General features: G+C 39.6%; 1 protein-coding gene across 1 annotated transcript in view; it reads right to left on the bottom strand.

Annotated features, from left to right (window-relative positions):
* UBXN4 (UBX domain protein 4) overlaps positions 1 to 11,577 on the bottom strand; it is a 43,284-nt gene extending 31,707 nt beyond the window's left edge. Inside the window, exons 1-5 of the mRNA XM_074215064.1 lie at positions 10,831 to 11,577; positions 7,182 to 7,284; positions 4,490 to 4,518; positions 3,799 to 3,917; positions 2,897 to 3,071 (exon numbers count right to left, since the gene is read on the bottom strand). Coding sequence (XP_074071165.1) covers positions 2,897 to 3,071; positions 3,799 to 3,917; positions 4,490 to 4,518; positions 7,182 to 7,284; positions 10,831 to 10,912 — 508 coding nt within the window. The 5' untranslated portion in view covers positions 10,913 to 11,577. The remainder of the gene's footprint in view (positions 1 to 2,896; positions 3,072 to 3,798; positions 3,918 to 4,489; positions 4,519 to 7,181; positions 7,285 to 10,830) is intronic.
* Positions 11,578 to 14,195: the final 2,618 nt, after the last annotated feature.

Genomic DNA, 14,195 nt, shown 5'->3' with positions numbered 1-14,195 from the left:
TAAAAAAAGACAAAAAACAAGGCAAGATTTAGAAAATGAACATAAAAAATATGGCAAGATCCTTTAAGAACAATTACAGGATTAAAAAATAAAACGGGCAGCTAGGTGGCGCAGTGGATAGAGCACCGGCCTTGGAGTCAGGAGTACCTGGGTTCAAATCCGGCCTCAGACACTTAATAATTACCTAGCTGTGTGACCTTGGGCAAGCCACTTAACCCTGTTGCCTTGCAAAAAAAAAAAATCCCTAAAAAAATAAAACAAGGAGCCCGAAAGCATGGGATAAGCTGAACCTGGTGAGGAAAGCTATACAAAAGTTCTTTTAAATTGTATGTTGATAAAGACACACAAGGCACAGCACTGGTGCTAGGGATGATAATTAACAATGGAAAGAAGGCAGAACTATCTGACTCATGGTTTTTTTTATTAGTTTATTAATTGATAATTAATAAACAAATAATTATTTATTTATTTTCTTTATTAAGGAAAATGATATTTGGACTAAAAAAACAAAAAAGGCAGTTGAAAACTTGATGTCGATGAGGGAGATAGTGAGAGTGCATCTAGCTGTCCTTAATATGTTATTCTTATATAAGTTCAAGTTACCAAGGCAAGAAGAAAAGCATCTGAAAGTTCTAAAAGACTTGGTATATATGATTACTAAGACCCTATTAGTGATATTCCAAAGATTATGAAAAGAGACAGGTTTACAGAAGGGCAAATGTCCTATCCAGTCTAGTAATCTTGTCAAAAACATAGATAAGATTATTAGTCTGGTATGACCTATTCATTTTTTTAAAAAATTCATACTCTTTGTTTTCATATCATAATTATTTATGGATGGAAAGATGGGAGTCAAATGATAGGATAGTTAGGTAGATTCTGACAAAGCTGTATTAGTAGAATCAGAGTAGTCATTAACAGCTCATTGTCAACTTGGAAAGAGATTTCCATTGAAATGTTCAAGGATTCTGGGTTAGACCACAATCAATATTTTTAGCAGTGAAGTACATAAAGGCACAAATGGTACACTTATAAAATTTCCATGATGAAAAGCTAGAAGGAATACTTGACATACTGGATGATAGAAAAAAAATTAACTTTCTAACTAAAAAACAATGGAGGCATGCAAGATTGCAGAAATTCTAGGTGTTTCAATGAACAGTGAGCTCAGTAAGGTAGCAGTGTGATATGGCATCCAAAAAAGTTAAGGTTCTTTTAGGCTATAAGAAGAAAGGTATATGTTCAGCTGGGGAATGGTTAAACAAACTGTGGTACAAGAATAATGGAACATCACTGCCTTAACAACAGTGGCTACAATCAATGGAAAGATTATGAATTGTGGAATAAAACAGAAACAGCTAAACAATATGCCTAATGACAAGATTGTAAATGGAAAGAGAAACAAAATAATAAAAACAAATGTCGTGAAATTATAATGATTAAGTTTGGCCCCTAAGAAGAATTATGAAAATGCCAACTTCCTCACAGAATTGGGGATCGTAAGTATAGAACACTATATATATATATATATATATATATATATATATATATATATATATATATAATATCAAATTTGATCTGTGTTAGTTTACTTTACTAGACTTGTTTTTTCCTCCTTTTGTTTTAGATGATGGGGTGGGGAAGGATAAATAGTGAGGAATGAATAGTGGAAATGAAAAGTGAAATAAAAAAAAAACATCAAAAAAATCTTTTAAAAGAGAGCATACTGTTTAGACCTAGGGTGTTATTAATTAATGAACTGGGTTGTATTTTGTTCTGGGAGAAGAGGATAGCAAATTTCAACTTGAGAAGAATTTCCTAACAAATAAAACACTCTCTCACACTCTCTCTCTCTCTCTCTCTCTCTCTCTCTCTCTCTCTCTCTCTCTCTCTCTATATATATATATTTATATACAGACCTAAACAAGGATGAACAAAGGAAAAATAGACACTCTACTAAGGCCTATCTAGAAAAGGTGGGGGGGAGTAGGAAGAGGACTGAGAAAGGAGGATATCAAAGTCTATCTAAAATTGAAGAGGATTTGGGATCCCTCAGAAAGCTGCAGTGTTCAGCTGCAGTATTCAGAGATAACTGAAGATCTCTGAGGGAGAAGATAGATTCAATGATAAGGAATAAACTGCCTCATCAAATAATCACTTATCACTCACACTTTCTCCTTTCCCCCCACCACTAGAAATATTCAGGCAGATGCTAGACAATAATCAGCTATGTTGGAGAAGGAATTAAGCAGGACAAAATGACAAAAGTCATTTCCAACTATTACATTCTATAACTTTTTTTTTTAGGTATTTTTCCCCCCAAGGCAAATGGGGTTAAGTGGCTTGCCCAAGGCCACACGGCTAGGTAATTATTAAGTGTCTGAGACCGGATTTGAACCCAGGTACTCCTGACTCCAGGGCCGGTGCTTTATCCACTACGCCACCTAGCTGCCCCTCATTCTATAACTTCTAAATTTAGTCACATGTATGGTATCTTAACTCACAGGGTAAGTTCCACTATGCTACTTTAAAAAAATATTTCAGGGATGAAAGTCTATTCAGAAATATCAAGAATTTTAAAACATACTAACTTCCCTTTATACCTTTTGATATTCTCTTTTGGATCTGGACTTCTTATCTCCCATAGGATCAATCATTTCACAGTTCACATAAGGGAAGAAACTTAAAAAATACAAAAAGGTCATGATAGAATTTTCTGAATTATGGTATAGATTTTTCAAGTGAATGAATTTTGACTCTCTGAATTAGGACTTCTTATCCTGTAGCTATCATCAGCCATTTAAGTAACAAGAGTATAATTGTTTTTTAAAGACATTACTCATATATAATATCTGAACTGACTGGGCATGTCCTACAGTAGTAATATTAAAATTACCTATAGAAATGCTTGATTGTGTGTCAGGAGATGTGGATGGTGTTTCACAAAGTTCTACATTTCTGGCTTGAGAATTTTCTGAGGTGTTGTTATGTTCAAAAGAACAAGGGTTAGAAACTAGATTAGCTGATTGGCTCCCAATTCCAACCGATGCGTCACTTTTTAGTGTGTGCATCTGGGGAAAAACAAATGAGAATAATCAACACATAATGCTCTAAGCCTGTATTAATAGATAAGCCTGAAATGTGAGCCCAGATGATTATTATGTAGGATAAAGACATATGCCAAGAGCTCCTGTAACACATTTAAACTAATTTAAACAAATAAGTCTATAATCACTGATTATAAATTATGCCATAACTATATTATAGAATTTTGCTGTTTCCTATAGCATAGAATGAAGACTCTTTAAACATAACACTGGATGTCATTTAAATAAATCTTAAATCCATCTTAAAAACTAAAGAAAACAAGGATATAAATGTGACAGCCATTTGCTCAATTTCTCTTCATCCTGGCAGAAGGAGTGCAGCAATCAGAAAGCAAGAAGAATAAAAAACAAAACATGACTTTTTACAAGAAGGAAGTAAAAGGAACATAGAGCATGCAATACTGGAACCACAGGGGAAGAAGCAGGGGAAAAAATGGAGAATGGGGTGATACATAAAAGTCAAACTTATACTGCATATAAGTCATCAATATTTGTAAATGCTTCACAAGAATAGCTTGTAAAACCAAAACAAGGCTCATTGTTGCTTTCAGGTTAAGTTCTTTAAAGGTTTAATGTAACTGGTTGGCTCTGAACACAATAAGGGGCTTCAAAAGCATCTCTGTGCTGAGTAAAAATAAACCCGTCACGCCATTTTCTTATTTTTGTAGAAAACAATTCTGTTGCCTCTTACCTGCCTGACTTTGTGAATTCTGTTAACAAGCTCCTCTGCTGTAATGCTTCCTGCTATTACTTCCAAGGGAATTCCACTGTCTCCTATAAAGAAACTGGATGGGACACATACTACAGGATCTGTGCAATAAAATAAAGGCTAACAAATTCATGTTGTGAAACAACTGGTTATTTTTATAAAACACTGGTAGCATACCAAAGGGATAAGAGCAGTTCCATTTTAACTTCTGTGAATTGAAGTCTTTTACATTATGACCAACTGAGGTCTCTTATTACTAGTATGACCTCGGGGAAAATCATCTTTGTGTCTCAGTCTCTTCTATAAAGTATCCTAAGAAAGTAAAATCAAACTAGAAGTTTGTACCTCAAGATCTATGATTTAATGAATCACGTTTCTGAGTAAACAGGTCATTCTCTTGACAACTGACTCATTTTCTTCTCTTATATATCCATCTCGGAAGCTTCTTCTAAAAACTAAAATCAGTTGCCCTTGCTTTGCTTTCCTGACACCCACAGAATATATTACACAATGAATCTGGCACTGTAACTTTCATTATTTCACATACTGCACTGTTATCTTAAATATTAGGTATATCACCATAAATAAATGATTTCTTTTAAAAAGATGTGATTTTAAAAAAATTAACTATTCAACTCATTAAGGTTGTTGTTTTTCTCCATTCAAAGGATACAGATTTGTGAGAATTGTAGACATGCTTCACTGTAAAACAAAACCAAATGTATAGTCAATAGATTGTTACAAACATTTTCCAAGTACTAGTTTTTTAATAAAAATTTATTAGTGACAAAAATACTGGATTTGGAATCAAATGACTTGGATTTTGCTTATTACTTATATGCCTTTAGGCAAAAATTTACCCTCTGGGCCACTATTTCCTCATCTGCAACATAAAAGAAGTTGAACCAGATACTTTCTAAGGTTCCTTCCAGATCGAGAACTTATGAATTATCTTAACCACAGTGATTTCTCTAAGACACACCAATCAACCAAAAGGGGACCCCCCTCCAATCTTATTACATATAATTTGGGAGTGATTTATGTTATTTTTTTCAGATGAATACAATCATTGGCCACCTACCAACTGGTCTGGTATGTGCTTGTTGCTATAACTCCCCAGAACTACTTATCCTATATTTAGACAGAAAAATACTGAAATGCTTCAAACACATCTCTTTCCTCAAAATAAAAGGTTTGTCTGATTAAGGTGACTGCTTCAAAAAATAAATTCTAAAGGGCAGCTAGGTGGTGCAGTGGATAGAGCACCGGCCTTGGAGTCAGGAGTACCTGAGTTCAAATCCGGCCTCAGACACTTAATAATTACCTAGTCGTGTGGCCTTGGGCAAGCCACTTAACCCCATTCCCTTGCAAAATCCAAAAAATAAATTCTATTCCAAGAACTATGCAGTTTATTTTCAAAGCTTTTGATGGTTCCCACAATTACTGCCATTTGACATCACTTTAATTTCCAGTTGTTTTTATTTTTAATATAGAAAGTAGATTACCTAACATTCTACAAACCCAAAAATCAATTCTAAAGAAGTTGTGAATATCAATCGAGCCAGTTTTTAGGGATAAATAAAAGGAATAGTTATATTAAGAGAAAATGTTACATCACTTGGAACATTAATTTCTTTCCAATCTCCCAATCCCAATAATAATTGGGTTTGCACAATATCATTAATATCAATGCCTCAAAATCATCTTGGGAAGGAGAAGTGGTACGGTTTAAGGGGGGAGAACACTAGATTTGGAGTTAGAAAATCTGAGTTCACATCTTGGTTCTACTATTTACTTACCTATGAGAGCTGACAAATCACCTTTTTTTTTGAGCGAAACAAGTGGGATGAAGTGACTTGCCCAGGGTCACAGAGATAGCAAGAACCTAGAGTCTGAGATTGAACATGAACCTATGGCCTGACTTTAGGACCTGTGCTATCTCCACAGGACCAGCCTCCCTTAAATCACTTAACTTATTGATGACTTGGTTTCCTGAACTGTAAAATGAGGTAGGTAGACTAAACAATCTCTGAGATACTGACCATCTTTAAATTCTAAGAAAGGATTAATCTTAAATTTCTAAAATTAAGTTGCGAAAATACTTAGAAACAAATTTCAAAAGCATGAGACTTAAGTTTTAGTTTAGAAACAGATTTAAAGTACCTAGCTATCTTGAAGATGTATATCAAATTAAAATTTCAAGTATCATATATGAAAATGTACTTCAGTTCTTTCATAACTTTATTTAAATACTTAAATATACTATCAGATGGCATTGAATAGCTACAAAATTTATGACCTTATGGTTACTATATTTACTGCATAAAAAAAATTGAATGGTAGATTAATAATCTACCATTCAATTTATTTTATGCAGTAAATGTAGTTACTATAAGGTCTGGGAATGGCTAAAAGGTTGTTTTATGTCCCCCATATATATGACCCGTTTTTAAAGAGTTACAATATAAAAAAAGCATGATTATGCAAAAGATTTCTATTAACCAAGAAGGTGTGACTCTCAAAAATATACATTTTGTTGCAGTAAAATAAATTTTATTACCTTAATTACCTGTGATGGAAATACAGCAAGCTAGGACACAGATTCCCTAGTCAAAAATTTTTCATGGAGCATTCCTTTCCTCTAGTCAAAGTAAAATATTCCTCAAGAATTGGGGAACATACTTTCCATACTTTCAAGAGGGTCTCTTCACACACATCCATAGAAACTGAATACATCTATAGGGGTAGACAGTGACTTCCAAACTCACAGACAACTGGACTATGTGAGCCCTGAAAATACTTACTGACCCTTCTCTTTAGGTGGGTCTTGGTTCAGCTGAAGAAGCTTGTACCTAAGTCCACTTCTGAAGTACTAACATTGATCTAGTGACTGAACAACTGAAAACTTTCACCAACTTTGTCAAACATATTTGTTCTCAGAGGATTTTTTTTTAAATTTTTTTCCTCAGAGGATTTCTTAATTGAGGCACTGATACCCAGAGCACACAACTGAATGTTTCTTTTATGATATGGAGGACCCTTTAGAATCTTACTGAGGCTTAGGTTTTATTATGAACATCATTTATCCTTGTCATATAAATATGTAAAATCAAGCTGTAGGTTAGAATACTGGATCAGTTTTTACTCTGTGGCAGATCAAGTTTTAAACAGTTTCAGTCAAATGTACTGATGAATCCAAAAAAGAATAATAAGATATAAGTTCCTAGCCTGTTAAAGCATTCTAATATCTACCAAATCCACATTCTTATAGTCCAAAGTGTACCATGACAATGCAGAATCACAGACTGCAGTAGCTATGACTAGAAATGCTGAAAATGAAAATAGCATTTAGGATGTAAGCAAACCTTTTGGTATCAATTTTAATTGCCACAAAATTGTCCGAGGAAGCTTCTGTAACCTTTTCATCCTCCCAACTTTCAGCCATTTGTGTCGACTGTTCATCATCACCTGTAAAACATATAAAAAATTCTTAGAACCTAAAGATCTACTAATCCCAAATTCTAATCTATTCATATGAAATTCTTTTTTTTCTGGGGATGAAGAATGAGGAAAAAGAACATTTCTTTAAAAGTATGATTGCCATGACTATCATCTATGACAAATTTGAAAACTGCAATCTTCATAAAATATTAGGGGAAAAAGTATGTATCTAAAATATATTTTAAAACTGAAATGCTGATATTCTTGAATATAGGGTTATTTTATTGAAACAAATGCTTGAAATATAAAGGAAAAAGTATGACAAGACCAAGAAGTTTACAGGCACTATATATTACATGCTTTTAAAAACAGACTTTTTTTTTTTGCAAGGCAGTGAGGTTAAGTGGCTTGCCCAAGGCCACACAGCTAGGTAATTATTAAGTGTCTGAGGCCAGATTTGAACTCAGGTAATACTCCTGACTCCAGGGCTGGTGCTCTATCCACTGCACCACCTAGCCGTCCCCAAAACTAAGACTTTTAATATGTTGAATTTGTATATCACCTTTCTTCCAAGGAGCACAATAATTTTCAATGAAATTGTACATTTTTCACCAAAATTTCAATAAGGTATAAAAGTGTTAACTGTGTTATTTTTTTCGTTTACAGATAAGGATTTTCTTGAAATCATTATATCCAGTCTCCCTTGGTGACTTCTACAAACTTGTTCATTTTCTTAAAATTTAAAATAAAAAAATCTTTTGCAGTTTCACATACTCTTTTTCATATATATATATCTGAAACACCTTGGAAGTCTCTAATAGTTTGTTTAAATGTAGTAATCTCAGTTTCATAACAATAAAAATTCTCTGATTTCTTCAGCTTATACATGAAAACTTTACTAGTCAAAATCATAGGCTGTCTATAAAAGCTTTATAAATAAAAGGTTATATGTATAAGAAGCTATCTTTAAGATCAAGATTCCCTGTCTGATCTTGTTATCTTTCAGACTTTTTGTTTCCTCCTTAGAGATTTGATTTCTCTCTCATCCAACTCAATTTGGATCAATGTACAGCATGGAAACAGCGTAGAGAGAGACTGACAGGTTGCTTTCCGTGGGGGGGGGGGAAGTAAGATTGGGGGAAAAATTGTAAAACTCAAATAAAATCTTTAATAAAATAAAAAAAAAAAGATCAAGATTCCTTCAGGAAATGTCTTTTCCACTTTCCACTGGTTTGAATACTAAATATGTATATTGCTGTCATGGCCCCAAATCCAGGTTAAACTCTGAACTCTTGAGTGGAATTTTCAAAGTCAGAGATATAGTTCCAGAAGGATGGCAGATGGCGTAACTTCCTACTTCCACTGCCTACAAATTTGCAGAGGAGTTACAAATCCAATTTTGAAAATCCCAGACTAGGCAAAAGGATTAATTTGCTAGATTGTGGGAAAGCCAAGGTTTTTGGAATAGGTCATTAGGTAGGACACTCTTAAACTGCCAATAATCTATGTTGAGATCTGTCAACAAAACAGTCATTAATGGAATGCTAAATGAATACAATGATGTATTTATCAGTATAAACTTAATTTTGAAAAGGACTGAGTAAACAAAAATCCCTAAGGCAAAAAACTTAACTTTCTGAGCATATAACATTAATATTTGACTGAGAATTCCTAAGTATATTATTAAATCTAACTTCTGACATATTTTAAATCTAAAATAACCTTGTAGAGCATGTTCTTGAAAAACATATTTGTTTACTTGTGAACATACAATGAGAACCCTAACACTCCAGAATGCTGGATTTCTTAATTTTTGTGCTATTTAAGTGACTATTTGAGCAGTCCATATTTGTTTGTTCCACAAAATTGTCAGGCTGTAATGGAATAAAACAGCAGAGTACATTTTGCAAAACTGCTATGAAAACTTAATTTCTAAGTTAAGACCAAAGTTTAAATTAATCCCCAATGGTAATTTTATTTTTAAAATGTGAACAAAAAAGACTTGGATTTTAGATTAGAAGCATTTAAATTTTTACCTATACCATCCAACTGACATTGGACTAAGGAGTCAGAAGATGAGAGGGTTAAAGTTCCAGCTCTACCACTTACTATAAGCTTGTTACTTAACCTCTGACTCAGTTTGCTCAATTGAAAAAACAGGGATTAATTAGTAACACCTGCCTTACCTAGTTATAATAGGTGACTATAGAGATCAAATTAGTATACTGAGATTAAAATAGTGTAGCAAGAAATGTTTTAAAATCTTTAAAATACTTTAAGAACGTGACTGTCATTTCAGTAAAAATGATGATGACTTCCCCTTTTCTTTTCTGACATATTTCTTACAACATAATAGTTATTTTATGTATACCCAGAATGGCAGGCTCTATCTAACTTCCTAAAACATGACATGGTATAATTAACTAATTTCTTTAATTATACACATATTACAATACAGCATCATAATTCCATTTGTGGCTGCAAAGATCAGAGTGGGAAAATATGAAAACCATTATATTAAAGTCTTATTTTACTGGGGAGATGAAGTTTTCTGTTTTAAAAAATTATTTTCAAAAGTTTAATTCTAGGGGGAGGCCCTGGAGTCAAAAGAACCTGAGTTTAAATCGGACCTCAGACACTTAATAATTACCTAGCTGTGTGTCCACTTAACCCTATTTGCCTTGCAAAAAAAAAAATTAATTCTAAAGTCCTGGCAAATGGAAGATCATTTAAACTAAGCTTCAATCGTCTTAATTGACAGTTATTATACAATCTAAAAGAAATGGGAAATTGGAGAGTCTACTTAATGCTATTAAACAAAAATAATAAATCTTGGTCTAATATTAGATATTCTCATCTGTTTCACATAATTCAAATGTTGAAAAAAACAGGGATTAATGTAAGACGCGTGGAAGATCTGAGGGCAGTGATAAGAGGGAGACTGTGGCGCAAAATCACCCAAAGAAATGCAATCTGTGAGCATGATTAAGGAAATTAGCTAATCCACTTTTGCAATAAAGACAAATAACTGAGAGGTTTTTTTTTGGGGGGGGGAGTCCTAAGAGCCATACAGTGTTAGTTAATAGGGAAAAAAGCGCAGAATTTTTTTTAGCCTCTTACAATAATCAGTCTGCATGGGTAAGGCTTCCACATTATATGGCTGTAAAGTTTTGGATGTCCCAAACTAAAAACGGCAAGTCGGCTCATCAGGTGGTGGCTGTTTACCCATGACACAGCTTTCTGGGACCTTCCCTAATTATTTGGGAACTTGATCGGGCAGGGAGCGGGCAGGAGGCGGCACAAGAGGGGGCCGCGCCGGGCCCCGCGGCCCTGGCGTCTCTCCGGGCCGCGGGAGGGCGGGGGAGGGGCCGGGGAGGCGCCGGGCCCTGGCTCCCCGTCCTCGGGGCGGCCGCGGCAGGCGGGGGGAGGGGAGGAGCTGGGGGACCCCCGGCGGGGAGTCACGGGGCAGGGGCGTGTGGGGGCGCCGCCCGGGGGGCGGGGCGCTAACCGAAGAGGAGGCCCGCGGGCCCGGGCCCAGTGTCCTCCCCCCGCGGCCCGGGGCGCCCCCTTCACCTGCCACGAAGACCACGAAGACCGCTCCGCTCTGCTTGGCCGCCGCGATGGCGGCCGGGATGGCGCCCCGGAACCACAGCATCGTCCCGCTCGGCCGGCGGCCGGACGGTCAGGCGGGCGCGGGTCCGGCAGCCGCGGCTATCCCCCGCGGAGCCTGCCCCCGACACGCACGCACGCACGACTCCGCCCGCACACCCGGCCCGACCCAGCGCCTCCGGCCGTCTCCCGGGGCGCGCGCACGGCGTGTCGCGGCTGCGCCTCGGCCGCCGCCGGCTCTGGTCGGGGGCTGCGGGAGACGGGCCGCGGCGTGCGTATGACGCAACGCGCAGGCGCGCGCCCGCCCGCCGAGGCGGGGCCGGGCGCGGGTCGGAAACCGCGCAGGACGACCAACCGCTCTCACGCGCCGGCTCGTTCCCCGCTCCCCTAAGGGATCACGGGAATTGTAGTCCTAAGCGGGGCTCCGCCCATGCCGGGGGCAGTCGGGGCCGCTGGGGGGCGGCATCGGCCCGGATGTGCCTCGCTAGAAGAGCACCCCGGCGCGAAGCGGAAGTAGCGGGAAGAGGGAGCGAGGGGAGGCGGCCGCCCGCATGGCCGGGCGCGGGTGCCTCCTGCCGGGCTGCGCCTCGTCCTCCGGGAGTCCGGCCTCCCTCACAGTGCGCCGCCTCCCCGGGGGCCCCCAGAGGCTTGGAGGAAGGCGGCGGAGGCCGGGCTGCGGGGGGCGGCAGACGCGGCCCGGCCCCCACCCGGACGGAGCGCCCGAGCCGGGCCCGGAGCGAGCGCCGGATCTGTGACGTCCCCCGCGTGGCGCCTCCCCGGCCGCCCGCCGCCCGCCGCCCTCCCTGACCCGGGGCCGTGGCGCCCGGGCCCGGCGGTGCCCACAGCCATTTGTAAGGGAGCAGGAAGGTGAGCGGTGCCCCAGGTGCTGGGTGCGAGGGCGGCCTGGGCTCAGGCCTTGGGAGCATCTCCGTGACACGCAGAGACACACACACACACACACACACACACAGACACACACACACAGACACACACAGACACACAGAGACACAGACACACACACAGAGACACACACACACAGACAGACACAGACACACAGAGATAGACACACACACAGACACAGAGACACAGACAGACACAAACACAGAGACAGAGACACACACAGACACAGACACACAGACACAAACACAGAGACACACACAGACACACAGACACAGACACACAGACACACACACACACACAGACACAAACACAGAGACACACACAGACACACAGAGACACACACAGACACACAGACACAAACACAGAGACACACACACAAACACAGACACACAGACACAAACACAGACACAAACACAGACACACACACAGAGACACACACACAGAGACACAGAGACACACACAGACAGAGACACACACAGAGACACAGAGATACACACACAGACACAGAGATACACACAGACACACACAGAGACACACACAGAGACACACACAGAGACACACACACAGACACACAGAGACACACACAGAGACACAGATACACACACAGACACACACACACAGACAGAGACACACACACAGACAGACACACAGAGACACAGAGATACACACACACAGACACACACACACACACACAGAGACACAGAGATACACACACAGACAGACACACACACAGAGACACAGATACACACACAGACACAGACACACACACAGACAGACACACACACAGACACACACAGACACACACAGAGACACACACAGACACAAACACACACAGACACACAGAGACACACAGACAGAGACACAGAGATAGACACACACACAGACACAAACACAGAGACACACAGACACACACACAGACACACAGAGATACACACAAACACAGAGACACACAGACACAAACACAGAGACACACAGACACAAACACAGAGACACACACAAACAGACACACACAGACACACACACACACAAACACAGAGACACACAGACACAAACACAGAGACACACACACAGACACACACAGAGACACACAGACACAAACACAGAGACACACAGACACAAACACAGAGACACACACACACACACACACAGAGACACACAGACACAAACACAGAGACACACAGACACAAACACAGAGACACACAGACACACACAGAGATACAGACACAAACACAGACACAAACACAGAGACACACACACAGACACAGAGACACACAGAGATACAGACACAAACACAGAGACACACAGACACAGAGATACACACACAGACACAGAGACACACACACAGACACAGAGACACACAGACACAAACAGAGAGACACACACAGACACAAACAGAGAGACACACAGAGACACACAGACACAAACACAGAGACACACAGACACAGAGATACAGACACAAACACAGACACACACACAGACACAAACACAGACACAAACACAGAGACACACACACAGACACAGAGACACACACAGAGATACACACAGACACAGAGATACACACAGACACACAGAGATACACACACAGACACACAGAGATACACACACAGACACACAGAGATACACACACAGACACAGAGATACACACACAGACACACAGAGACACACACACAGACACAGAGATACACACACAGACACACAGAGATACACACACAGACACACACAGACACAGAGATACACACAGACAGAGATACACACACAGACACAGAGATACACAGAGAGATACACAGAGACACACAGACACAGAGATACACACAGACACAGAGATACACAGAGACACACACAGAGACACACACAGACACACACACAGACACAGACACACACACAGACACACACAGACACAGCTCTGGCCATTTTGCCCATTTGACTAAGTGTGAAAACTGGATTTAATTTATCTGGGTTTTTTGGGGGGGGTCAATTTTTACTTCATATACTCACAAAATGAATCCACAAAGAACATTTATTTGGAGATATTCCTCTTCTAATTGGATTCTAGGTTGTATATCCTACATATTTATTTATTTTTAGTTTTTTGCAAGGCATTGGGATTAAGTGACTTGCCCAAGGCCACACAGCTAGGTGATTATTGTGTCTGAGGCCGGTTTTGAACTCCAGGGCCTGTACTCTATCCACTGCACCACCTTAGCTGCCCCAAAGTTATCTTCCTTATGCCATCTTTCAAGGAATTTATGATTCTGACACATGTTTGGAAGACACCTTGTTGGAGGAAAACCTTTACGAATAAATTTTAATTTTTATATAGTCCGGATCTGAGCTTACTCGCCTCAATTTATAAAAAAAGAAACCACAAAAACCTTTTAATACCATACATATCCAGAGAAGGAACTTGTGTGTATTATGTCATTTTTTTC

Source organism: Macrotis lagotis, chromosome 1 (genome assembly GCF_037893015.1).
Source record: "Macrotis lagotis isolate mMagLag1 chromosome 1, bilby.v1.9.chrom.fasta, whole genome shotgun sequence".
In the NCBI taxonomy this organism is placed as follows: domain Eukaryota; kingdom Metazoa; phylum Chordata; class Mammalia; order Peramelemorphia; family Peramelidae; genus Macrotis; species Macrotis lagotis.
The sequence above is the reverse complement of the archived record's forward strand: the minus strand, read 5'-3'. Positions and strand labels throughout refer to the sequence as shown.